At 43.1% G+C, this 27591-nt stretch overlaps 1 protein-coding gene across 3 annotated transcripts in view; it reads left to right on the forward strand.

Annotated features, from left to right (window-relative positions):
• Positions 1–26394, forward strand: part of ppm1f (protein phosphatase, Mg2+/Mn2+ dependent, 1F) — a 37949-nt gene extending 11555 nt beyond the window's left edge. The window contains exons 2-8 of one of the 3 annotated variants that reach the window (XM_056281972.1): positions 939–1144; positions 12542–12672; positions 15074–15276; positions 16108–16296; positions 18159–18302; positions 20183–20276; positions 25353–26394. In XM_056281972.1, the coding sequence (XP_056137947.1) occupies positions 978–1144; positions 12542–12672; positions 15074–15276; positions 16108–16296; positions 18159–18302; positions 20183–20276; positions 25353–25711 (1287 nt within the window). In that variant the 5' untranslated portion in view covers positions 939–977 and the 3' untranslated portion in view covers positions 25712–26394. Of the gene's footprint in view, positions 1–938; positions 1145–12541; positions 12673–15073; positions 15277–16107; positions 16297–18158; positions 18303–20182; positions 20277–25352 lie in introns of those variants that run through there. The other 2 variants (XM_056281982.1, XM_056281990.1) reach the window with 2 other exon arrangements.
• Positions 26395–27591: the final 1197 nt, after the last annotated feature.

The raw sequence follows: 27591 nt of genomic DNA on the forward strand, positions 1-27591 counted from the left end.
TTGAGGAGGAAAATGTCGGTTTTAACACGTTTGGATACCCACTTTATTTCAACAGGTGGTTATGAACTATCAAACGGCATTTTGTTTCCCCATTTAATTTTCTTGCAAGAAGAAACCTTGACTCAGGCACTTTTAGCCTGCTTTGACCTGTCACGCTGCATACCAGTACACAGCGACTCAGGGGCTTAACTTCTGGACATACTCTGACTACTCTTCTAGAGTCATGTGCACACCAGTGAGTTTAACATGCAGGTTGCAGGCACCTGGTGACTAAATGGCATGAGTATGTTTGGATATACAATAGGTCTATGTGATGGTACTTTGCAATAAAGTTTTTTTTGGAGGGGGGGGATTTTTCCCCTTTTTCTCCCAATCGTATCCGGCCAACTACCCCACTCTTCCGAGTCATCCCGGTCTCTGCTCCACCTCCTCTGCCAATCCGGGGAGGGCTTAAGACTACCACATGCCTCCTCCGATACATGTGGAGTCACCAGCCACTTCTTTTCACCTGACAAGTGAGGAGTTTCACCAGGGAGACGTAGCGCGTGGGAGGATCATGCTATTCCCCCCAGTTCCCCCTCCTCCCTGAACAGGCGCCCTGACCAACCAGAGGAGGCGCTAGTACAGTGACCAGAACACATACCCACATCTGGAGTCCCACCTGCAGACACGGCCAATTGTGTCTGTAGGGACGCCCGACCAAGCCGGTGGTAACATGGAGATTCGAACCGTCTTCCTCGTGTTGGTAGGCAATGGAATAGACCACCACGCCACCCGGACGCCCCGCAATGAACAGTTTTAAGTGTTTTAAGATATGCAAGTCCTAGGTTGTAGCTCTGTATGACTATCGGGGTCAGTAGTTAAACACAAGTTGGAGGAGCCACCACTCATTATTGTCGTTTTCAACACTTCTAGTCTTTACCTTTTCACCTTCACAGCTGAACTTTAACCTTAAAGGTTGGTGTGAGGAAACAAGTATGGAGGAGGCAGCGAAGGCCTTCCTGGGGAGGTTTATGGAGGAGTTTCCAGCTGCTCTTCAGCCCGGCGATGCTCTTCCTCTCAGCCCCCTTAGCCGGAGCAAGCTCAGCCTGGATGAGGTCCACGGAGAGAGCCTGGAGCTGGGCCTGCGGCTGCTGGCTACCAGGTGAGGTTGTATTCAAGTGACGAAATTAAAGAGCTGAAGTGATTAACCTTGTATTGAAAGGTGTTTTGCAGAAGAATGAATTGTATGAAAGAATTTTAAAAATGTTTATGTTACAGCTTTCTTTTCTGCCATATAGTTGTTCATTTAGGTATTTAGACATAAAATTAAAAATTTCCCCATTTGAATTGTTAGGTGTTTTGAAGTTGAATCCTCTTTTAATAGTCTTTTTTAACTGTTTGTACCTCAGACTTTTGCACTTAAGTCATTTGAATGTTTAGAATCTTGTTTTTCATCCCAAGGTTTACACGTTGAACAGTTTTTTTAAAGGGCCATACCGGTGTTTTGTTTTAGTCTGTTTACAACTAACATAAAGTCCAACCATTTCCAACTTCTGGTTTCCATTCATTTCAGTGCAGTATAAAAATCAACTTACAGTAGTTTGAATTTTGCTTGAGATAGGTAATCTATCAACATTCAGTAATCTGTCGCCATTATATGTTTTTCAAAGTTACTTCGAAGCCTCTCAAGAGAAGCGGTATTGCTCAGGTGCCATCTTGGAAGCGTTGCTAGAAGCTCAGTATTTCTTAAATAATAATAATAATTTTTTAAAAAGTCTCAATACTGCTGCAACCGGCTGCAACCTACTAATAAAAAAGTAAAATTTAATTAAATGTAAGTCAAAATAAATGTTCCCTCAAATTAATAAGTATAATAAAATAAACATGCATCAAGGTACAGCATTTAGAAAGTTAACCGTGTTTGAATTGTGTGGTACTTGTATTCACATTAGCAGCTTTCAGCTTCACATTAGGACTGTGCAAGAGTGCCAGCTTGTATTGAGATTCATTTTATTTTCATGGTTTTTCTTTTCTTTTTTTCAGAAAAATTAACTTGTCTATGTTGTTTGCAGAAAGGCACTAAGCTCTGCTTTGTCTGTGTTTGCCATAACTATGAGGCTGTGCTAAATACCGGCCAGCTCTCTGTGGCATGCACGTGTGGGCAGGTGGGCATGCTTAGTGGGGGGTTGAACCTACAACATCTGGCCCTTTGTGAAACTTGCTATTGGGGAAACGCGGCATTTTGAATCAAATTCCACATACACAAAAGTTCCGCACGTGCAGTGGTAAAAACAACGCTGCATTCATCTGGTACACGTGTTCCAAACCGAAAGTCCCATACCCACAATTTTTGGTACGAATGCGTTGGTATGAATGCGTACTGTTACACCCCTAGTGTAGATGTAGACGACAGTGTTGGTGGTGTCCATGTATAAACAATTTAAAGGGGTGTAGATGTAGAGTACAGTGATGGAGGTGTCAATGTATGAAGGATATAAAGGGTTGTACGTGCCGAGGACAGTGATGGTGGTGTCCACACATCTACTACTACTACTACTACTTTTGGCTGCTCCCGTTAGGGGGTGCCACAGCGGATCATCCAATTCCATCTCTTCCTGTCCTCTGCATCTTCTTCTGTCACACCAACCACCTGCATGTCCTCCCTCACCACATCCATAAACCTGGTCTTCCTCTTCTCCTCTTCCCTGGCAGCTCCATATTCAGCATCTTTCTCCCAATATAGCCAGCATCTCTCCTCCACACATGTCCAAACCATCTCAATCTTGCCTCTCTTGCTTTGTCTCCAAACCGTCCAACCTGAGCGGTCCCTCTAATATACTCGTTTTTAATCCTGTCCATCTTCATAACTCCCAATGAAGACCTTAGCATCTTGAGCTCTGCCACCTCCAGCTCCACATCCTGTCTTTTCGTCAGTGCCACTGTCTCCAACCATACAACATAGCTGGTCTCACTACCATCTTGTAAACCTTCCCTTTAACTCTTGCTGGTACCCTTCTGTCGCAAATCACTCCTGACACTCTTCTCCACCCACTCCACCCTGCCTGCACTCTCTTCTTCACCTCTCTTCTGCACTCCCCATTACTTTAGACAGTTGACCCCAAGTATTTAAACTCCTCCACCTTCATCACCTCCACTCCTTGGATCCTCACCATTCCGCTGTCCTCTCGCTCATTCATGCGTAGGTATTCCTCTTGCTCCTACTGACTTTCATTCCTCTTCTCTCCAGTGCATACCTCCCCCTCTCTCCAGGCTCTCCTCAACCTGCTTTCTACTTTTGCTACAGATCACAATATCATCCATGAACATCATAGTCCATGGAGACTCCTGCCTGATCTCGTCTGTCAACCTGTCCATCACCATTGCAAACAAGAAAGGGCTCAGCGCCGATTCCTTGATGTAATCCCACCTCTGCCTTGAACCCATCCATTACTCCTATCAGACAACTCACCACTGTCACACTGCCCTCATACACATCCTGCACCACTCCTACATACTTCTCTGCAATTCCCGACTTCCTCATACCACACCTCCTCTCTCAGCACCCTGTCATATGCTTTCTCTAAATCTACAAAGACACAATGTACCTCCTTCTGACCTTCTCTATACTTCTCCATCAACATTCTCAAAGCAAACATCACATCTGTGGTGCTCTTTCATGGCATGAAACCATACTGCCGCTCGCTAATCGTCACCTCTCCTCTTAACCTAGCTTCTATTACTCTTTCCCATATCTTCATACTGTAGTTGATCAACTTTATACCTCTGTAGTTGCTACAGTTCTGCATGTCACCTTTATTCTTGAAAATCGCTACCAGTATGGTTCTTCTCCACTCCTCAGGCATCCTCTCACTTTCCAAGATTGTGTTAAACAATCTAGTTAAAAATCCCACTGCCGCGGTTATGCGATGTAGGTAGAGGATGCACGGCTGAGGGCTCTCAGTCTACTTTTTGACGAAACTTGTTTTACCTAGCTTTTCCTTTGAGACTTTGACAAATAAGGCCTCGTAAGACTTACTTTAGAGATATCTTGCGAAATGAGCCACTGTAAATGCGCCAAACCAGCAAGAAGCATCGACAAAACTCCAGCTAATGCTAACCGTGCATATGCTAACGTTTCCAAGAATGCAGCCGAGAAGCTAGTAGCGTTTGCTAACAACCCTTCGACAACGACAGAAACTGGAGATACCACAGCTGATATGCCCATTTCCATGGATCAACTGTCTGCAGAATTCGAAAAGCAGAGGAGGTCACTTAGGGGTGATGTTTCTTCCCTGATCTAAGAGTCCATTAAACCCCTGCAAGCCTCACTGGACTCCTTGCAGGCGACAGTGAACTCGTTCCAAAATCGCCTTACCTCTGTGGAGTCTGTAACCAGTGACAACTTTGAACATTTAACTGTAGCTGAGTCCACCATCAAAACGCTCCGAACCCAAAACCTGTCTCTGCAGGACCGGATCAACGACCTCGAGAACCGATCTCGGAGGGCCAATCTCCGTGTACTGAACATTCCTGAAGGCAGTGAGGCCGGTGAAGTTCTTGTCGGAGATGCTGATACAAGTAATGGGTCCTGACGTCTTTTCTGCACCGCCTGAGCTGGAGAGAGCACACCAGACTCCGACCTTCAAATTCGGCCGAGGATCATCCCCCCGCACGTTCCTGGTTTGCTTTTCCAGATTCCAGCAGAAGGAAGCTGCATTGCGCTGGGCCAGGAACCCTGAGCTGAAGTACCAAGGAGCAGTTATAAGGGTTTATCAAGACCTCAGCACGGCACTCGCTAAAAAGCGAGCCGCATTTAACGGCATCAAACAAGCTCTGTACCAAAAGAACATGCGGTTCCACCTACTGTACCCGGCCCGGCTGCGCGTGATGTACGGAGATGACTCGCACACCTTTGACTCCCCCGATCAAGCTCAGAAGTTTTACGATCAGAAGCTAGCTTAAAAAGTAGGTTAGCAAAACGGCTGTTTTGAACCACACTGGTTGGAAACTGTTGATTACCTGGACTGCTTTGAAAATGGGTAGAGCTATGTTTACCGTTTGAACTCACCCTCTCAACAGCCCTGGGACTGAAGGTATGTTCACTCTCGCTATATTATTGCCGGGCTACGTTAACTCATTTCTGTTCAGCTTACTCATTATAGTGACGGCGCCTTCCCCTTTTTTCTTCTTTTTTTTCCTCTCTTTTCTCTTCTTTTTTGTATTGCCATCATAGGTGGTGCTTTCATACGTATATTGATTGTTCACCTGGCCTACAGATGTTGTTCGGTTCAAGCTCTTAATATTTCATTGCAGGGAGCCTTCTTTGCTGAAACGGAGCCAGGTTGTATTACCGGAAGGACTGGGGAATAGGGCTATGTAGCCTGCAGCTTGCCTCAGAGAGAGGAACAAGTATAGGCTTAGCGTTAGTTTCGTTCATGTTTGGGATGAGGGACAGGGTTATGGGAAGGGGCACGCCTAGTTTTTTTTTTACAATGTGTATTTTCTTTTGTTTTCCTTAGAGAGGTTATTCATGAGGCTGTGCATTCTATTACAGCCACTTATTTATCTTGTCACTGTCATCGCTGTTACTCTACCATTCCTGGCTAAATATGGAAAATAGAACTAGTAAGGCTGGTGTACGGTTTATCAGCTGGAATGTAAAAGGTTTAAACGGGCCTGCAAAAAGAGCTAGAATATTCAATCACCTTAAATATTTAAATTGTGAAATTGCATTTCTTCAAGAAATTCACCTGTTGGTTAAAGATCAAGTCAGACTAAGAAAAGGTTGGGTGGGCCATGTGTTTCACTCGAATTTAAATTCCAGAACACATGGAACAGCTACATTGATACATAAAAAAATTCAGTTCAGTGCATCCACTGTTATTTCACATCCACAGGGACGCTATGTTATGGTGTCTGGGTTCCTTTTCCACAAACCTGTCATTTTGGTTAATGTTTACACCCCAAATTGGGATGATGATAAATTTATAGAAAGAGTCACATCATTAATACCAGATTTGTACTCACAACAATTGATCTTTGGTGGTGATCTGAACTGTGCAATTGATCCAGTACTAGACCATTCTAATCCTAAATCCACAACCCCTTCAAAAATGGCCAAATTACTGTCACTCTTTATGGATCAGATAGGAGGTTTCGACCCTTGGCGTTCCTTATTTCCACAAAATCAGTCCTTCTCCTTCTTTTCCCCAGTTCATCAATCGTATAGTAGAATATACTATTTCTTCATTGATAGAATGCTTCTCCCCTATGTCACTAAAACTGAATATATGACTATAATTGAATCAGATCATGCCCCTGTGTTACTAGGTATCACATTTCCTCTTAACAATTTGGAACGCTCTCCTTGGAAACTAGACAAAACTTTATTGGCTGATAAAGCCTTTTGTGTATTGATATCTAAAAAAAAATGATGACTTTATCGAATTCAATAAAAAAGATAATATTTCCCCATCATTTGGGAAACATTGAAAGCTGTAATCAGGGGCGAGATTATGTCATATTCAGCTAGATTCAACAAGATGCAAAGGATTAAACAGGACCAGCTCATTAAATCTATAGATACAGTGGATTCTCTGTACTCTACTGCCCCTTCCCCTGAGCTCTTTAAAAGGAAGTGCGACCTCCAAACCCAATATAACTTGTTATCAACTAGAAAGACAGAACGACTCTTACTAAAATCACGTGGATTCGTCTATGAACATGGTGAGAAGGCTGGTCGTCTCTTAGCACACCAGCTTAAGTGCCAAGCAGTTGCTCGACAGATCCCACAAATTAAGAAACCAAATGGGGAGTTAACTATTAACCCAGAAGAAATTAATGAAACATTCGCCTCATATTACTCAAACCTATATACGTCAGAAGCAACAAGTGACAGTATTGCTATGGAAAATGTTTTTGATAATCTCCAGGCTCCTTCTATCAATGCAATTCATAGGACTGAGACTGAACTCCCACTACAACAGACAGAAATTATTAACGCAATAATGGCGATGCAAAGTGGTAAAACGCCTGGCCCGGATAGGTACCCAATAGAGTTCTTTAAAACATTTTCTAACAAATTATCTATAATTTTACTCTATGTTTAATGATTCTCTGACTTGTGGGTCGCTGCCACAAACACTGACCAAAGCATCAATTACTCTCCTGCTTAAGCCAGGTAGAGATAACACAGAATGTGGTTCATATAGACCTATTTCTCTCCTAAACTGTGATGTGAAGATCCTAGCCAAAGCTCTTGCCCTACGCTTAGAAACCACAATGCATGAAGTGATATCTGTTGACAAAACCGGCTTCATTTCGGGACGACATTCATTCACAATTATCCGTCGGCTTTTGAATATTATTCACTCTCCTGCATCCAGTGGGGTACCAGAGGTGATCATCTCACTGGATGCAGAGAAAGCTTTTGACAGGGTCGAATGGGAATTTTTGTTCACTTGTTTAAAAAAATGTGGGTATGGTCCTAATTTTATTTCATGGATTAAGCTTTTGTATACTTCACCCAAAGCCTCAGTTGTTACAAATGGTAAACAATCAAAATACTTCCAGCTGTCAAGAGTGACCCGTCAGGGTTGCCCACTCAGTCCACTATTATTTGCTTTAGCTATAGAGCCCTTATCCATTACACTTAAATCGTTACCATCTATAAGTGGAATCCATAGAGGAGGAATAGAGCAGAGGTTGTCTTTATACGCTGATGATTTATTATTATATGTTTCAAATCCAGTTCTAAGCACACCTCACATTATCCGTACTTTGGAGAGCTTCGGTACATTCTCTGGGTAAAAAGTAAACTTTGGCAAAAGTGAATGTTACCCTGTTAATGACTTGGCTCTGCAAATACAAGATAATGCCTTACCGTTCCAAATGTCTAGAAATGGCTTTAAGTATTTGGGCATTAATATCACGAGAGACATGCAAAGTCTTTATCAGGAAAACTTTTCTCCTTTATTTGAGAAAGTCAGACTAGACCTAAAAAAGTGGAAGTCACTTCACTTGTCCTTGGCAGGAAAAGTGAATTGTATTAAAATGAATGTACTCCCCAAATTCCTTTATTTGTTTCAATGTATCCCACTTTATCTTCCTAATTCATTTTTTAAATCCATTGATAAGGCTTTCATTTCATTCATATGGAGCGATAAGATCCCTAGAATACGTATAGAATTACTACAAAGGCCTAAATTAGAGGGTGGCTTAGCTCTTCCAAATCTTTGCTATTACTATTGGGCTGCAAATGTTCAAAAAATTATGTATTGGCTTCACTCGCCAGATACAGACTGGTGTGACTTTGAGGCTACATCTTGTATCTCATCATCTCTCACAGCCCTGGTCACTTCCAGCTCTCCTCTTTCTATTACACACTTTACTAACAACCCAGTCGTCATCAATACCCTCAAGATATGGTTTCAATTTAGACGGAACTTTGGGTTCAAACATTGTCTTAGCATGAGTCCTGTATGCAATAATCACCTTTTTCCCCCAGCTAGATTAGACTCTGCATTCTCTTTTTGGCAAAGACAATGTATTTCTAAATTTAAAGATATGTACATAAACGGTGTATTTGCAAGCTTTGATGACTTATCACACAAATTTGAGCTCCCTCTGTCTAGCTTATTTTGATATTTTCAAATGCACCACTTCCTTCAGAGCCATGACCCCAACTTTCCAAACTTATCTTCAGTCTCAGTTTTAGATGGTATGCTAGAGAACCCTTTTAATTCTAAAGGACTAATTTCAAGGATACATGATTGTATAGCTTCTCTTAAAAAACATAACTCTTGCTAAGATTAGGGCAGACTGGGCAGCTGAGCTTGGAGAGGACATGGATGAGGACAACTGGAACTGTGCTTTACAAAAAGTGAATGATAGTACTTCCTGTGCAAGACTAAGTATAATACAATTGAAAGTCCTACATCGTGCTCATTTTTCTAAAGCAAGACTAGCTAAGATTTACCCTAATTCAGACGCAAGTTGTGACAGGTGCCGTAAAACCCCTGCCAACTTAACCCATAAGTTTTGGTCATGCCCGGCTCTGACAACTTACTGGTCTATGGTTTTTAAATCACTGTCGGAAGCACTTGATATTGATTTCCAACCCAATGTAGCAGCAGCTATATTTGGAATCACAGGTGGGGAACACTCTATAATGAGGAAAAGCCATAAAACCATCATTGCTTTCACGACACTGCTTGCTCGCAGAAGAATTTTATTACATTGGAAATCAAAACACCCACCTAAAGTGTCTATGTTGTTGAGTGATCTGATGCATTTCATACTGTTAGAGAAGATTAAGTACATTCTTAGGGGGTCCAGTGACAAATTTTTCTCCATCTGGGGTCCAATTTTGACAAATCTAAGCAAACTAAAAACTTTGCCTGATGACCTAAGATATTTAGTCACCACAGACCACAGTAGGCCTATATAACATTTCACAAATAGAAGTGTTTAAACATATTCTGTTATTTTTCCTTCCCCATATCCTTTCCCCCCCCTTATATACCAGTTACCAGGGATTGTATTTTCTAGGGATATACGTACATATTGTGGATATTGTATTTAAATTTTATCGAAATTGTTTCTCCCTTGGACTGATGCAGGCATATATGACTGCAATCGTGAAAATGTATGTACACAGTGACATTGAACATGGCTAAATGTGACCTCTTTCACATGTAAATGTATCTGTTATTATTATTATTGTGTATGTGTTATTATCTTATTTTCTTTTTCTGCTTCTCTAGGCGGGTGCACCCCATGTTTTGGTGGGTTGGAAGGGTGGGTGGTTGGGGTGTTGGTGTAAAATAAAAAAGGAGATAGTCTAATTTCATGCCTATTGTATTTTGCACTTGTTAACATCTCCAAATAAAAAGATTGTTCAAAAAAAAAAAAAAAACCCACCGCCATCTCTCCTAAACATCTCCATGCCTCCTCAGGTATGTCATCTGGACCAACCTCCTTTCCACTCTTCATCCTCTTCATAGCTGCCCTCACTTCCTCCATGCTATTCCAGCGTGCTTTCTGATTCACTATCCCTACATCATCCAACCTTCTCTCTCTCTCATTTTCTTCATTCATCAGCCCCTCAAAGTACTCCTTCTACCAGCACATTTCCATCTCTATCCTTCATCGTCCTAACCTGCTGCACATCCTTCCCAGCTCAGTCCCTCTGTCTAGCCAATCGGTACAAGTCCTTTTCTCCTTACTTAGTGTCTAACTTCTCATACAACTCACCATACGCCTTTTCCTTTGCCTTTGCCACCTCTCTTCACTTTACGTTGCATCTCCTTGTACTCCTGTCTACTTTCTTCATCTCTCTGACTTTTCCACTTCTTCTTTGCCAACCTCTTCCTCTGTGTACATTCCTGTACTCCCTCATTCCACCACCAAGTCTCCTTGTCTTCCTTCCTCTGTCCTGATGACACACCAAGTACCTTCCTAGCTGTCTCCATCATTATTTCTGCAGTGGTTGCAGAAATAATGACTACCACCCAGTGTCTGTCTTAACTCCTGCCTGAACTCCACACAACAGTTGTCCTTCTTCAACTTCCACCATTTGATCTTTGGCTCTGCCTTCACTCTCTTCCTCTTCTTGGTCTCCATAGTCATCATACAGACCACCATCCAATGCTGCCTAGCTACGTTCTCTCCTGTCACCACCTTGCAGTCTCCAATCCCTTTCAGATCGCATCTTCTACATAAGATATAGTCCACCTATACCTACCTATACACGAGGATGTTGAAATTTACTTAACGAGACATAAAATTACAATTTATTTTCGTGGGTCATCCTCTTTGTGGAGTTTGTATGTTCTCCCCGTATCTGCGTGGGTTTCCTCCGGGGGTCTGGTTTTCTCCCACAGGCCAAAGACATGTAGGTCAGGTGAAACGACCATACTAAATTGTCCCTGTGTGTGTGTGTGTGTGTGTGTGTGTGTGTGTGTGTGTGTGTGTGTGTGTGTGTGTGTGTGTGTGTGTGTGTGTGTGTGTGTGTGTGTGTGTGTGTGTGTGCCCTGTGATGGCCTGGCGACCTGTCCAGGGTGTCTCCCCGTCTCCCGCCCAGTGACTGCTGGGATAGGCTCCAGCATCCCTGAGAGCAGGATAAGCGGTTTGGATGATGGATGGATGGATGGATGGATGGATGGATGGATGGATGGAAGTTGAATTCACTATGCTTGACTGCTGTAGCATCATGTTAGCTTTGGTTGAACTGGAGTGTTTTGTTTTGTTTTTGTTTTTGTTTTTAGCTGAACGGTAATTGTGTGTTTTTCCTCATATAAATTGCCTTGAACTGTAATTGGCAAGTTAGAGATGTGTATGAAGAAAAGGATGGATGACTGTGAGAACTATCCATGCACTACATGTGCAGTAAGTATAGACTTACAAAATTCTGAACTATTCCTTTAAAGTCGCATGAAGTGATGAAACCAGTGCCAATAATAATTGCCATTGTTTGCAGTGTACAGCTTTGTGAAATTATGTGATCTTTCTTTTTAAATCTTTAAGAACTGAGACAATATTATCCAGTATCATTATTCATTGTAGTAGTGCTTCGTACCATGGAATTGGGAAGAAAATGTGGTAGCTCAGCAGTATTGGAAACAGTTGATCGAATTAAGTTACTGAATTGATTTCAAACTCGTCTGGAGATAGTTTACCTACTGGTGGAGCCTAGACTGTAGTATGCACGTTGCAGAGTTCAGCAGTCCTGCTTATTCCAGTCTCTCTCTCGTGTGTGTGTGTGTGTGTGTGTGTGTGTGTGTGTGTGTGTGTGTGTGTGTGCGTGTGTGCGTGCGTGCGCGCGCGCGCGTGCGTGCGTGCGTGTGATTGTACTTTTGTGTGGTTGCAAGTTGCACTGAATTCCTCATGTTCCACTCTTGAAGGAGCAGCGGCCCTGTCTATCTCCTGCCCTGCTCGTACGCAGGGTCAGTGTCGCTTACTAGACCCTGCGTGGAAGGGAGAGGGAGAGGCATGTATAGAATCTGAGGAGTAAAATAAGAGTTGTGACACTGTCAAAACACAACTATGAGAGAAAAGCTAAGAAAGAAAGTCCTTTGGCTCAGTGAATGTGTCTAGATCTATGCAGATGACATCATGTTTACCCTCAGTCATGAAGGAGAAGTGGACCACAGACATAAAGGAAGCATTGGCCTCGGTGTTCTTTTTTTGGCTTGCATTCTTTCACAGTTACATCCTGTCAGAAAGACCTAATTTCCTCTCTGTAGAAATACCATTGTCACCTCAATTCCTGTGTTTCTCAGTTTCACTCTCTAAAGAAACAAGAGTTTTAGCTATGAAAGGAGAGAGTGACAATTGAACATATTGCATTTCTGACAGCATTTCCTACCCATGTTGGAGTAGCAGTCATTTATTGAGCCAAACGATATCTCAGCTGTTGTTATGTTTCCGTGTACTTTGGCGTATCAGATTCAAGTTCAGTTGTACTGCTGCGTGTAATTCAGAAAGTGAGTAGTTGTGGATTGTATGCATCAATATCTAAAATGGTGACACAAACTTTGCTTGATCATCCTTTGTCAAGGAATGCCCCACCAGTGCTCAGCACCCTCATGTGCCAAGCGACTCTCTCAGAGCTGCTGAAGTGCGACCTTTCACCTTTCTACTGCCCCCAGGAGGACGAGGCTGACCAGGAGGACCAGCAGGAAGGAGTGTGTGAGTGTTTCCTTCTGCAGTGGCAAACACAGCAGTCAGGATGGCCTCTTGTTATATCCAACTTGACCATTCAAGCAGCTGAATTTGTTAGATAGTTTTTAATCATAAAATGTACTTTTTTTGAGAACTAACATCAGCATGTCAACTTCTTAGTGAATATCAACATGATTTTCATTAGCTGAAATAGCTTTTTGAGTGTTCTAAACAAAACATTATGGTGGGACACAGCAAGCTGTCAAAAATATCAACTTCTTGGTTAAAATCCAGTTAACAGGAGCCTAAGCAAGTATAAGCAACTTTTTTATACATTTAGATAGAGCTACATTAGGCCATAGGAATCAGGAATCAAGAACACTTTGTCATTTCCGTACATGAAATGAAATGACTTATTGTTTCCCCCAGCCGACAGCAGTGCAACACAAAGACAAAAACACACGCAGTCGAGGCAGGCCTGGAGCCCCGATTCTGACTCATTGGTCCATTTCCTCGCAGTTTTAACCACAGTCTTTGCAGACTTTAGTTTCTGCCTTGCGTTTCTGCACTGGACGCCTCACGGCTCCTATCTCCGCCACTCCAAATTCGGGGATCTGAACCCGACTGCCTTTCGATTGACGGGGGGAGACGGAGAACCTCGCCCCTCCCTTTCGAACGGTGTTCGCCCATCTATTAGGACTGACTTACCCGTGTTCAGCTGCTGTTAGTGTGGAACCAAGCTGGAATAATCACAATGTTTATTTGAAGGCTTTACATCTCAGCACATACACAGAATGGTCCCTGACCATGGGAAGATCCACACACATCTTACAAGTCAGGTCAATTTTATTTGTATAGCCCAGTATCACAAATGACACCTACAGTCCTTAATATTTGGTTACCACGTTGATCCAGTAACTGATGTCATTGTAGGCGTGTTTAATCGCAGGGTCACAGAATCTGATGGATCACAGATTTTGGTAGAACAACCCAGCATGCCCGCCTCATCTTATTACTGTAATTTAAAAAAAAAATTATTTCTGATTTTTCCCTTTTTCTCCCAATTTAGTGGCCAATCGCTCCCTATTCTTGTTCAAACACCCACCCTCCTTGTACTGCATGCGTTCGCCAACTGCATCTCTCCGACCGGCAGTCTCGAAGGAGACGCCTCCCCACTTTCGTGACGAGGCGAATCCAGGCCAAACCACTGCTTTTTCCGACACACACAGAGACGCATTCATGTCACGAACACTAGCCGACTCCGCCCCCCTCCCAAAGACAGCGTTGCCAATTATTGCTGCTTCATCGAATCCGGCCATAGTCGGATCTGACGAGACCGAGGTTCGCGCCTCGGTCTCGTCAGATCCGACTATGGCCAGTGGGCAACTGCATCAACACAAAGCTGATGCTTAGACCGCTACACCACCGCGGACTACATCTTATTCCTGTAATTTGAGCAATTTGTACGCTTGTGAGTTTGTACTTGAAGGTGATTTGTATATGATAAATTCTAATCCTCAAAAAGTAGATGAGGTATTGAAGGAAAAATCATCATTCTAAAGTGTGCCAAAATACAGAATTTGGGGGGGGGGGATTTTTTCTCCCCCTTTTCTCCCCAATTGTACTTGGCAAATTACCCCACTCTTCCGAGCCATCCTGGTCGCTGCTCCACCCCCTCTGCCGATCTGGGAAGGGCTGCAGACTACCACATGCCTCCTCCGATACATGTGGAGTCACCAGCCGCTTCTTTTCACCTGACAGTGAGGAGTTTCACCAAGGGGCTGTATTGCATGGCAGGATCACGCTATTCCCCCCAGCCCCCCCCGAACAGGCGCCCTGACCGACCAGAGGAGGCGCAAGTGCAGCAACCAGGACATATACCCACATCCGGCTTTCCACCCGCAAACACGGCCAATAATTGTGTCTGTAGGGACGCCCGAGGCAACAGGGGCTTTCGAACCGGGATCCCCGTGTTGGTAGGCAACAGAATAGACCGCTACGATACGCGGACGCCCCCGGCTAGCCATGTTTCCATTCAAATGTTGGTCACAGTTTAAAGTCAGTTTTGAAAAAAGTCAGTATACATATTCACTGTACTTGTACAGTCTCATTGTGGGCAGGTTGGCAAGACGGTCATCAAACAGTCCAGAGAAAATGAAGAGGGGTGTATTAAAAAGTTGGTGTAGGAGACTTCTTAAACTTCCGTATTCTTCATTGTTTTAAGCAAAGCTTGTTAATCCACACGTCATTTCTTCCAAGTTGAGCGAGAATAGAACGTTTTTTTCTAGCTCTGGTGTTCTCTCTTTTGGGGGGGGTAGCTTTTCATATTTCCATCTTCATAGTTAACATAAAAGTAGCGTGATGGACACATAGCTACTGCTTCTTGTCATGTGAATTACTTTTCTGACACCAGTTCATCTGTCCACAGTGCTCCAGTCAGAGCCAACCCAGCGCCTGTTCTTCAACAAGCTGAGAGAAGTTTGTTTTACCTGGTATCAGAACCTCCCTCCTCTCCCTGCTGCTTCCACCCGCTTTCTCCTGTGTTCTGTTCATGCCATTAGAAACACACGGAGGAAGATGGAGGACAAACATGTTACTTTAGCTGAGTTCAACCAGCTCCTTGGCCTCCAGGTAGGATACTCACTACTGAGGAGACCACATCAATATTTCCATGCTTGTGTGACCTTAAAGCTGCAGTCCTGGAGGTTTATGTAACAATAAGTGTCCTTTTGATACTTAGTAATGCTGGCAGTTAACCACAATAGCTGATCAACAAATATACAATCATACACTTGCACTTGTTCATTTCAATAGCTTCTGTTGAAGAGCACTTTGTTGGGAAAAACTGACACAACAGGGGCGTCCGGATGGCGTGGTGGTCTATTCCGTTGCCTGCCAACACGGGGATCACCGGTTCGAATCCCTGTGTTACCTCCGGCTTGGTCAGGCGTCCCTACAGACACAATTGGCAGTGTCTGCGAGTGGGAAGCCGGATGTGGGTATATGCCCTGGTTGCTGCATAATCGCCTCCTCTCGTCGGTCAGGGCGCCTGTTCAAGGGGGAGGGGGATCTGGAACTGGAGGGAATAGCATGATCCTATGTCCCCCTGGTGAAACTCTTCACTGTCAGGTGAAAAGAAGCGGCTGGCAACTCAGATCAGCAGAGGGGCTGGAGCAGCGACCGGGATGGCTTGGGGAGAAAAAGGGGGGGGACAATTATGACACAACAGCACTGGCAACACTGTTTCATTTTTGAATGCATCTCTGGGATTTGATGAGCCAAACATCAGCATAGGTATCAGTAAGTCATACTGAAAGCATTCTTGTTTTGCTTTATTTTTTCTCCCATGCTAATTATTATTTTCGATTGGGAAGTGAGCATGCATGAACACAAATGAAATGTTGACTTAAAAATTTTGTTATATGATATTATTAATCTGTTTTTCTCCATCCCTTGGCCCAGGATGGTGTGGAGCGTGCCTACTATGCTGTGTTTGATGGACATGGTGGCATGGATGCAGCTACTTACGCTGCCACTCATCTGCATGTCACTCTAAGCCAACAAGAGACGCTCCACAGCAATACTGCTGCAGCTTTCAAAATGGCCTTCAGCCAAACCGATGACATGTTCAAACACAAAGCCAAGAGAGAGGTACAGGACATTCAGGTTTTACGAGTGGGCTCATGCTTATTTTACACATTTTGGAAGCTGAAATTTCTGAGAACTCTTAAGAAAGTCTTGATGCATGCTCAATAATCCAGGTAAGAAAATCCCAGAAAGTTGAATCATTTCATCCATCATCATCTAAGTGACTTCATCAGTCTCAGCTGACTGCAGGTATCCCACCCTTATAAACAATACAGATGCATAATGACCGAAATCGGCACAGTTACATCACAACCGAAACCAGCGATCGGCTTCATATGCTAATTGCCATATGCAAATTGCCGTGACCATTAATTAGATTTAAAATTGCCACGTGATTGTGTAATAGTTGCACAGTCACAGCAGTGTAAGATGGCGACAGATGTACCCCCCCCCCCCCAGTTCAGGGATGGTCATTCCCTCTTCACATAGATGGCCTCTTTGACTCCCTGTTCAAACCCGCGTTCCTCCCTGTCAAGGATGTGCACATCCTCATCCTTGGGGGAGTGGCCACTGGCCTGTAGATGGTGTAGACTGTGGAGTCCTGGTCTGATGAGGTAGCTGTTCATTGTTGTGCCATCCTCTTGGCCAGCATCTGTTTGGTTTCCCCAATGTAGTGGTCACAGCAATCCTCCTGGCATTTAACAGCGTACACTATATTGCTATGATTGTGCTAGGGCCAGGGGACCCGATCGTTGGGGTGGACCAATTTCTGGCACAGTGTGATTTGGGGTTTGAAAGCAACTGAGATGCAGGGTTTGGAAAATACGCATTTCAACTGTTCCGACACTCCCGTCACATACAGACTCACCACTGGTTTACGCTTAGGCAGCTGTTGTCCTTCTCTCTTCAATCAGCTGGTGCACTGTTTGGACGTCTTCCTGGCTTTGACAAATACCCAGTTAGGATAACCACACTTAACCAGGGCCTGTTGAATGTGGGATTTCTCCCCTTCCCCAGCTGCTGTGTCGGTGGGGACGTTGTCAGCTCGGTTGTACAGCGTCCTGATGACTCTTTAGTTTGTGCTCCAGTGGATGATGAGAGTCAAACCTTAAGTAATGAAACATCAACAATCAAATGTCCCCCATCACCAACTCCACAGTGTAAGAAGGTTAGCCTGTCATGTTCCACATCCTCCCTGGTGAACTTGATCTGGTTAGATTAGATTTTGATATTTAATGATTCCAAATGCGTTTCTCCAGCTTGACCCCCAGCAAAATTTAACGAAACAGTTATTGGCTAGCAGATGGGTTACATAGCCACTATTAGTGGGTGAATGGAGATCTTTGTGACAATGTTTTTCTTCCGTGAAACACAACTGCGTTTGTCCACTGTGTTGCACCAAGTCAACAAAACTCCTTGTAGCGATAGTCTGCAGCCCTCCCCAGATCAGCAGAGGGGGTGGAGCAGTGACCGGGATGGCTCGGAAGAGTAGGGCCAACTACAAGAGGGAGAAAAAGGGGAAACCCCCCCCCCCCCAAAAAAATAGTCAGACTTCAGAAATTAATAAATAGAACATAACAATAAGAGTACAAACTATAAAAAAGGTGATAGTGTAAAGAACATGAGAAATGCAGACATCCATGTATGCTCACAGTGCTCCCCATCAAGTGTGTCAAACTACTTGGTTTTCTTTTTTATTGTTTAGCAAATACTGTATGATTGATATGAAAAGGTAATAATGTGGCACTATTTTCTATGACATGGCGAACAAACCTCTCTTTTAGCAAAATGATACCAAAGGCATCCAAGATTTTTTTTCTTAATGTTGGACAACTGATTGTTTGTAGAAATGATCATCTCCTGGTTAGCCATGCTTTCAGCCATGATGGAAGCCAGATTAATGAATGTTTGTGTGCCTTTGGTAGCGCCTGCGGAGTGGCAGCACAGGCGTGGCAGTGCTGCTACAGGATCAGAGTTTGACAGTGTCCTGGCTGGGAGACTCTCAGGCAATGCTAGTCAGACAAGGACAAGCTGTCTCACTCATGGACCCCCACAAACCTGAGAGAGAGGTAGGCACAGATTCACCAAAAAAAAAAAAAAAATATATATATATATTCATGTTATTAATTTTGAGCATGTACACTACCGTTCAAAAGTTTGGGATCACCCAAACAATTTCGTGTTTTCCATGAAAAGTCACACTTATTCACCACCATATGTTGTGAAATGAATAGAAAATAGAGTCAAGACATTGACAAGGTTAGAAATAATGATTTGTATTTGAAATAAGATTTTTTTTACATCAAACTTTGCTTTCGTCAAAGAATCCTCCATTTGCAGCAATTACAGCATTGCAGACCTTTGGCATTCTAGCTGTTAATTTGTTGAGGTAATCTGGAGAAATTGCACCCCACGCTTCCAGAAGCAGCTCCCACAAGTTGGATTGGTTGGATGGGCACTTCTTTGAGCAGATTGAGTTTCTGGAGCATCACATTTGTGGGGTCAATTAAACGCTCAAAATGGCCAGAAAAAGAGAACTTTCATCTGAAACTCGACAGTCTATTCTTGTTCTTAGAAATGACGGCTATTCCATGCGAGAAATTGCTAAGAAATTGAAGATTTCCTACACCGGTGTGTACTACTCCCTTCAGAGGACAGCACAAACAGGCTCTAACCAGAGTAGAAAAAGAAGTGGGAGGCCGCGTTGCACAACTGAGCAAGAAGATAAGTACATTAGAGTCTCTAGTTTGAGAAACAGACGCCTCACAGGTCCCCAACTGGCATCTTCATTAAATAGTACCTGTTAGATCCTGTTTGTGCTGTCCTCTGAAGGGAGTAGTACACACCGGTGTAGGAAATCTTCAATTTCTTAGCAATTTCTCGCATGGAATAGCCTTCATTTCTAAGAACAAGAATAGACTGTCGAGTTTCAGATGAAAGTTCTCTTTTTCTGGCCATTTTGAGCGTTTAATTGACCCCACAAATGTGATGCTCCAGAAACTCAATCTGCTCAAAGAAGTGCCCATCCAACCAATCCAACTTGTGGGAGCTGCTTCTGGAAGCGTGGGGTGCAATTTCTCCAGATTACCTCAACAAATTAACAGCTAGAATGCCAAAGGTCTGCAATGCTGTAATTGCTGCAAATGGAGGATTCTTTAACGAAAGCAAAGTTTGATGTAAAAAAAATCTTATTTCAAATACAAATCATTATTTCTAACCTTGTCAATGTCTTGACTCTATTTTCTATTCATTTCACAACATATGGTGGTGAATAAGTGTGACTTTTCATGGAAAACACGAAATTGTTTGGGTGATCCCAAACTTTTGAACGGTAGTGTAGGTGTGGACACACAAGACCCAAAAGTAACTAGATTTAATAGGGGTGTAAGAAAATATCGATAAACTCGAGTATCGCGGTATTATCTTTTGTGATACTGTATCGATTCTCAAAACCACTGTATCAATTTTTAGTTGTTTACATGTAAAGGTTCATAACAAACATGTTGTGTTGTGTGTAACCCCACGACCGCTAGACAACAGTGTTGTAATCTATCTTCAGCCATTTGACTCTTCCACTCCAATCCAACAATGTAAACTGAGACAGGAAGTAGCATAAGCACAAAGCACACAGGCCTATGAAATCTCAATATATTATCGCCTTTCTTACAGTATTGGAATGTAGCGCGATATATTGAATCGTAACCGCTGTATCGTGATACATATCGTATCGCCAGATTCTCGCCAATGCACAACCCTAAGACTTAGTCCCATAAATGCTGTCCTACACAAATGTAGAAGGGCAGGGGGAAGTTGCTATTTTTAGAAGTTTTTGCTCCGAGGTGTTTCACCTTATGCTGACCTTGAAGTTTTGAATCAAAAAGTGCCAATAACATGGATAACCTACAGTACTGACGGGAAACCCAGTCTCCCTGTGTCTTTTACTACCCAGGATGAGAAACAGAGAATTGAGGACCTAGGTGGCTGTATTACCTTCATGGGCTGTTGGCGGGTTAACGGGACCTATGCTGTGTCTAGAGCCATAGGTGAGTGATATTTAACAAAGAAAAGTAAACAGCGTTTTTTTTTTTTTTTTTACCAGTTCAATGTATGTGTTTAAAAAAAAAAGCATTGTTTTTCAATGCATTTTTTTCCTATTTTTCAGATTGAATGGCAACATTTTTATGTACTGGATTTGAGTAGTTGTATTGGCTTTAAGCTTAGGCTAGCACTCTGAATTGCCAGTTTATTAGGTACAACTACCTAGTAGTGTTTGTGACTCCTTTGGCCTTCAAAATAGCATGAATTCGTCATGGATTCTACAAAATCCTGGATGTGTTGTGCAGAAATATTGTACTATGCAGGAATAATTGTGTTACACAATTGCTGCAAACCAGATGGTTGCACAATCTTGCTGCTAACAGCCCTGCCCACCTCATCACAAATGTGTTTCAAAGGGTAAGTCAAGTCAATTTCATTTGTATAGCCCAACATCACAAATTACAAATTTGCCTCAGGGAGCTTTACAGCAACATAACATTCTGTCCTTAGACCCTCGCATCGGATAAGGAACAACTCCCTAAAAACCCTTTAACAGAGCGAAAAAATAGGAAGAAATCTCGGGGAGAGCAACAGAGGAGGGATCTCTCTCCTAAGGTGGACAGACGTGCAACGGATGTGTGTACAGAATAAAACACAATTTACAGAATACAACATTGAAAAGGGAAAAAAATAATTAGAAGATATATGAAGAATATGATGAAGAGGATGCCACCGAAACAGCCAAGGCCCTGAGCCAAGTGACCATCATCACCATGTAGACCTGGCAGGAGGACAGACAGACTACATACTATGCACACAGGGGAGACTCGCATCACACCATTCACAAACACGGGAGAAGAGACAAGAAAAATCATTAATCACACATCAGCAGGATAAAACATTGAAACAGGATAACAATATATGGATTTATAAGTTATATACACTACCGTTCAAAAGTTTGGGATCACCCAAACAATTTTGTGTTTTCCATGAAAAGTCACACTTATTCACCACCATATGTTGTGAAATGAATAGAAAATAGAGTCAAGACATTGACAAGGTTAGAAATAATGATTTGTATTTGAAATAAGATTTTTTTTACATCAAACTTTGCTTTCGTCAAAGAATCCTCCATTTGCAGCAATTACAGCATTGCAGACCTTTGGCATTCTAGCTGTTAATTTGTTGAGGTAATCTGGAGAAATTGCACCCCACGCTTCCAGAAGCAGCTCCCACAAGTTGGATTGGTTGGATGGGCACTTCTTTGAGCAGATTGAATTTCTGGAGCATCACATTTGTGGGGTCAATTAAACGCTCAAAATGGCCAGAAAAAGAGAACTTTCATCTGAAACTCGACAGTCTATTCTTGTTCTTAGAAATGAAGGCTATTCCATGCGAGAAATTGCTAAGAAATTGAAGATTTCCTACACCGGTGTGTACTACTCCCTTCAGAGGACAGCACAAACAGGCTCTAACCAGAGTAGAAAAAGAAGTGGGAGGCCGCGTTGCACAACTGAGCAAGAAGATAAGTACATTAGAGTCTCTAGTTTGAGAAACAGACGCCTCACAGGTCCCCAACTGGCATCTTCATTAAATAGTACCTGTTAGAGCCTGTTTGTGCTGTCCTCTGAAGGGAGTAGTACACACCGGTGTAGGAAATCTTCAATTTCTTAGCAATTTCTCGCATGGAATAGCCTTCATTTCTAAGAACAAGAATAGACTGTCGAGTTTCAGATGAAAGTTCTCTTTTTCTGGCCATTTTGAGCGTTTAATTGACCCCACAAATGTGATGCTCCAGAAACTCAATCTGCTCAAAGAAGTGCCCATCCAACCAATCCAACTTGTGGGAGCTGCTTCTGGAAGCGTGGGGTGCAATTTCTCCAGATTACCTCAACAAATTAACAGCTAGAATGCCAAAGGTCTGCAATGCTGTAATTGCTGCAAATGGAGGATTCTTTGACGAAAGCAAAGTTTGATGTAAAAAAAATCTTATTTCAAATACAAATCATTATTTCTAACCTTGTCAATGTCTTGACTCTATTTTCTATTCATTTCACAACATATGGTGGTGAATAAGTGTGACTTTTCATGGAAAACACGAAATTGTTTGGGTGATCCCAAACTTTTGAACGGTAGTGTATATATATAAAGAATATGATGAGGATGCCAAGCAGTTTCCAGGTGGCGACCACTATCACCATGGAGACCTGGGAGGAGGAGAGACTACACATACACATGGGGGTGAGTCACATCACCCCATTCAACATACATGGGAGAAGAGAAAGGAGAAGACATCATTCAAGGGGAGAGAAGAGAACAGTTCAATTTAAAGGCAACTAATTTGGAGATGCAGACCTCTCTCATCTCTGCCAGCTGTTTCCAGCTTCCACCTTTGTGAGATTGATAACTGCTGTTTATTCTCTTACTCTCTCTTCTCTGTACTCTGCCCTAACCTTTTCAGTTGTTGTACGGATTTCACTATTTTCAGTGCTTAGTTCACTTATCGCTAGATTCTCTAGTGGGCAGCCTTTCATTCCTAGGCTATTTACTAGCTTCGAGCTTCGCTTAGCAGTTAGCTTTATTGCATTTGCAGTCAAAGTAGCCTTGTTAAAACGATGTGTGGTGATTGTCCTGCAGTTACAGATAAGGCTGTCTCTACTAGAGAGACATGTCTGAGAGTTAGAGCAGCTTCCCTCGGCAAGGATTACATTAGACATGATGGGCACTCCAGATAGCCTTACCCCGGGCCTGACAGCTGATGTGATATTGTTAGCATTAGCTCAGCCTCGTCTGCAGATGCAGCGGAGTTTGTTTTTGTTTTCCAGCATGGGAAAGCTCGCAAGAGCAAGCCACCGGTCGTGTGGCCTGGTCTGCAGTTACCTCTGCCAACTGTAAACCGGTTTTCACCCCTTAGGGAATCTCTGCAATTCTCTGTTCTGGCAATTATTTAGTTCCACTCTGACAATAAATGAGGAGCGAGACAAAAATCTCTTACTATATTGTCACACTTTAATATGTTCATGAACAGACACGCAGAGCATAGATGCTTAAGTGCATGCCCTGATCTCAGAGCCCACTCCCCTTTATACCTTGTGGCACAAACATGCTTACTGTCACAGTCACAATAGTACATACCCAGACCGATAGGTCATACATGGTCAAAGATTAAAAGTAAGCAATCACATATGATTATATAGCAGACAAATTGCTTTCATATCCTCTTTCAATGCTGTATTCTGTGAAATGTGTACACAGCATCCATTGCATGTCTGCCTGTCTGTCTTGGGAGAAAGATACCTCTTCTGTTGCTCTCCCTAAGGTTTCTTCCTATTTTTTTCTCCCCTTTAAACGGGTTGTTTTAAGGAGTTGTTCCTTATCCAATGTAAGGGTCTAAGGATAGGATGTTGTATTGCTGTAAAGCCCACTGAGACAATTTTTTTGGATTTAAACAGACTGATTGTCTGATGGCAGCAGGCATATCATTCCACAACAACGGGGGACTGATAGAAAAAGCTCCTGCCACCAGCTGACTTCTTTTTATCTTTGGGTGCTTCTCTTGGATCGCCATCTTGCCGTGGTGGAGAAGCTTGCATATACTAATGATCCCAAGAGCTATGCCGTCTGGAACTTGGCTCCTGGTAGGGTCACCCAAGGTGAATAAGTCAAGGGGGAGGTTCCAGACCAAGTGCAATCCAACAAAGACCTCAATAGCGGAACTGATGGAAGATGTCTCCAGGTCACAACGGCAGTGAAGGCGGATGAAAGCTGCAACAGAGGGTGATCTCCAATCGTCTTGGTTCTCTATGCCATTGGACTCTGGCCACCCCCTGTCAAGGACCGTGTGGTGGCTGCAGGCATATCAGCCTCTGCATGTAAAAAGCCGTCATGCACAGGCATCCTCCCATTATGAGGCTCCAGGATCGGCCTCTGTACCCACCTGAAGACCCCGAGTGATCACCGATGATGATGGATGGATGGATGATGATGATCTTTGGGTACACACAGGAGCCCTGTATTTTGAGAGCAGAGAGCTCAAGATGGAGTCCTGCAGCTTTCTCCATCTCAGCATCATTTAAGCAGCTGGGTTTCATTGAGCTTAGACCTATGGATGGTTGAAAAGGTCAAACTAGGAAATTGTGTTAATGTCATCAAAATATGGTGCCATTAATAATGCAATTTGTTTACATATTACTCACGCATTAATAAAAAGAGTGATTGGGTTTAGGGTTAAGGTTAGCATCAGATTGTTGTTATCTTTATGGTTAAGGTTAGGCTGTCATCACGTTAAATAAAGTTTCATTTGTCGGATTACGAATGTGGGGAAAAAATAACACCAACAGCAAGTCTAACCATGGCTTACAAACAACTGACACATTGGCTTACCCTAACTGGCACCATGGCTTACCCTAACTGGCCCATAGCCAAAACTTGCTGCATGGAACTCAAATTTCTGAATTTAAGTGGAGACTGCAGTTATTTGGTTGGTAAGGCATACCAAACAGCAAGTGCTGTACCAAACTGTTTGGTGCCATTACATGTACCATTACACCCCAACATTCTGCACACCAATGGTACATTTGAATGTGATTTACCTGGTTGTGTCCCTTTTGTTTGCACACAAACAAAAGGGACCCATTTGCTTTTGACCCAACATTCTCGGTAAACCCTCGAAACGGTTATGTTTGAAAAGTGCAGGGCAACAGCCATTGAGGAAATGCTGAACTGGCACGCCTAGAGCCAACTGTCATGCCATATTCAAAGTCACTAAGGTCACTTGTTTTGCCCATTGTAACACTCAATTGAACATGCACTGATGCTAGAAATGCTGGTTTGCCTGGTTTATACAACACACTGTAGTCACATGACATATGATGTGTTAGAATATACAATATGTGTGAAGGTGGGGTGTGTGCCTAATAAAGTGGCAAGTCAGTATATGTTCTGTCAGACATTTTCACTTTGTCCAGAATAACTTGCAGTAAACCAAGCAGGTAGTGGTCTTGTTCAAAAATAATTTGTATTAAACTACAGCCTGAAGCCACTCAACATTAACAATGAATTCAACTGTCTCCTCACTTCAGGTGATTTTGACCAGAAGCCGTATGTGTCGGGTGATGCAGACTGCGCCACAATTCAACTCTCTGGCAACGAGGACTATGTGTTGTTAGCATGTGATGGCTTCTTTGACACAGTGAAACCCGCAGAGGTTCCACAACTGGTACTGGAGGCACTCCAGGATCCTGGAGACCCAGAGGGGGCTGAAGATGAAGAGTCAGAGATCGCTGCAGGAAAGAGCATCGCCCAAAAGCTGGTTACCCACGCTAAGATGGCTGGTTCAAATGATAATATAACAGTTGTTGTTGTGTTTCTTCGTCCACCCAAGCTTCTAGTGGCTGAAGACACTCACACAGTTGTAAAAGAGGCAGAATCAGGCCTCTAACTGCCAACAAGCACTGGGGTAGTGAGCGAAGAGGTCCACAATTTAGACTGTATAGTGCTTGACCAGGAGTTGAGACTGAAGCAACAAAAAAAAGGACACCTTACCTTACTGACTTAATGTTTTTCTGCCTTCTTTATTTTTCTGGTGCTCATTTAGGCAGTTCACTGGGCAACAAAACTAATGTCATACCAAAATGAAATGCTTTAACTTGGCTGTCATCTTTTACCAGTTAACCACCAAAACTATAATTTATAGACTTTTATGAACTGTAGAGGTTTACAATCAGTGTTGATGTTTGGTGGCTTCAAATTATATTTTAACCTCTTGCATTGTTTATACCTTACACATGACTGTAAGGCCACATTACCAAATAATTGGGCAATGCGGCGCCTTGGTGTGGTGTGTGGCGGTGTGGGCGTGTCACCACATGACCCATTGCGTTCAGTGATCACCGCAATGGGCTATTGCAGCGATTGTGGCCCACGTGGGTGTCTTTGGTCTGATCGCCGGCTTACGTGATTGGCCACTGCAGCGTGCTGCATTCCGGCAAAATCCACTCTGCATAACTGTAGTCCATTGACTTCCAATTTCTACTGCAGCGGTCATACCAGTTTCCTGTTTGTTGACGTTTGCTATTGACAATGGCATATTTTTCGCAATGCCTGCAAGAATTTCCATGGATAAATGTCAACGACATGCACAGAATTGTCGACAAAGTTTCACCTGCACCGACCAGCAAACGGGTGAAAAGTTTCTAGTTGTACATATCAAGTTACGTCCACAATTAGGATGAGTATCCTCATCCTCATAATTGTGGACTTTTCACCCATTTGCTGGTAGCTGCAGGTGAAAGTTTGTCGACAATTCTGCGTATGTCGTTGACATTTATCCATGGTAAATCTTGCAGGGGCAGCACAGTAGCACAGTGGTTAGCGCGGTCGCCTCACAGCAAGAAGGTCAAGTCAAAGGTCCCGGGTTTGAGCCCCGGGTAATCCAACCTTGAGAGTCATCCCGGGTCATCTTCTGTGTGGAGTTTTACATGTTCTCCCCGTGTCTGCGTGGGTTTCCTCCGGGTGCTCCTGTTTCTTTCCATAGTCCAAAGACCTGTAGGTCAGGTGAATCGGCCATACTAAAATTGTCCCTAGGTGTGTGTGTGTGTGTGTGTGTGTGTGTGTGTGTGTGTGTCTGTGTGTGTCTGTGTGTGTGTGTGTGTGTGTGTGTGTGTCTGCCCTGTGTGATGGCCTGGCGGCCTGTCTAGGGTGAAACCGGAAGTAAGTGGACTACAGTTATGCACAGAGCCAACTGAATCTGGTTCAACTTTCTTGCCAGAAGCTGCTGTTTTGTTTTGTTTGTTTGCTGCGCCTCCTGCGGCATGCACTGCCACAACGTAAATGCACTACCCTCACTCAAAATGAACGTGAGGACTTGTGTTTTTGATGCATTGCCTGATTCTGTCTGAATGCAGCCTTAGTCATTGTGTCTTATTTTTGACGTCAGTATTCATAGTTTCACGTCACACTGAATCCCTTCAAAAGGCTTTAAAGCATTGATGCTCAGTCACTCCAGCAACGTGGAAACAGAACGCCTTGCCGCAAAATACCTCTCAGCACAGTGTAATTGACGTTTTCATGTTATAACCTTTTGTTACATTATAAGGATGCTGCTTTTTTGCTACTTTTTGAAATACTCATAAAATAACTTTTCTGTCTTTTTTCAGAAATATAAGAAATATATATACACCACATGTGAAATTAAAATCTCGTTTAATTTTTCAGTGCTTTACAGAAAAGCCTATTATATCCTCCTGTATGGGTCTCATAGGGGCGTCCGGGTAGCGTGGCGGTCTATTCCGTTGCCTACCAACACAGGGAACGTCGATT

The sequence above is a fragment of the Lampris incognitus genome, chromosome 1, assembly GCF_029633865.1.
Source record: "Lampris incognitus isolate fLamInc1 chromosome 1, fLamInc1.hap2, whole genome shotgun sequence".
Lineage (NCBI taxonomy): Eukaryota > Metazoa > Chordata > Actinopteri > Lampriformes > Lampridae > Lampris > Lampris incognitus.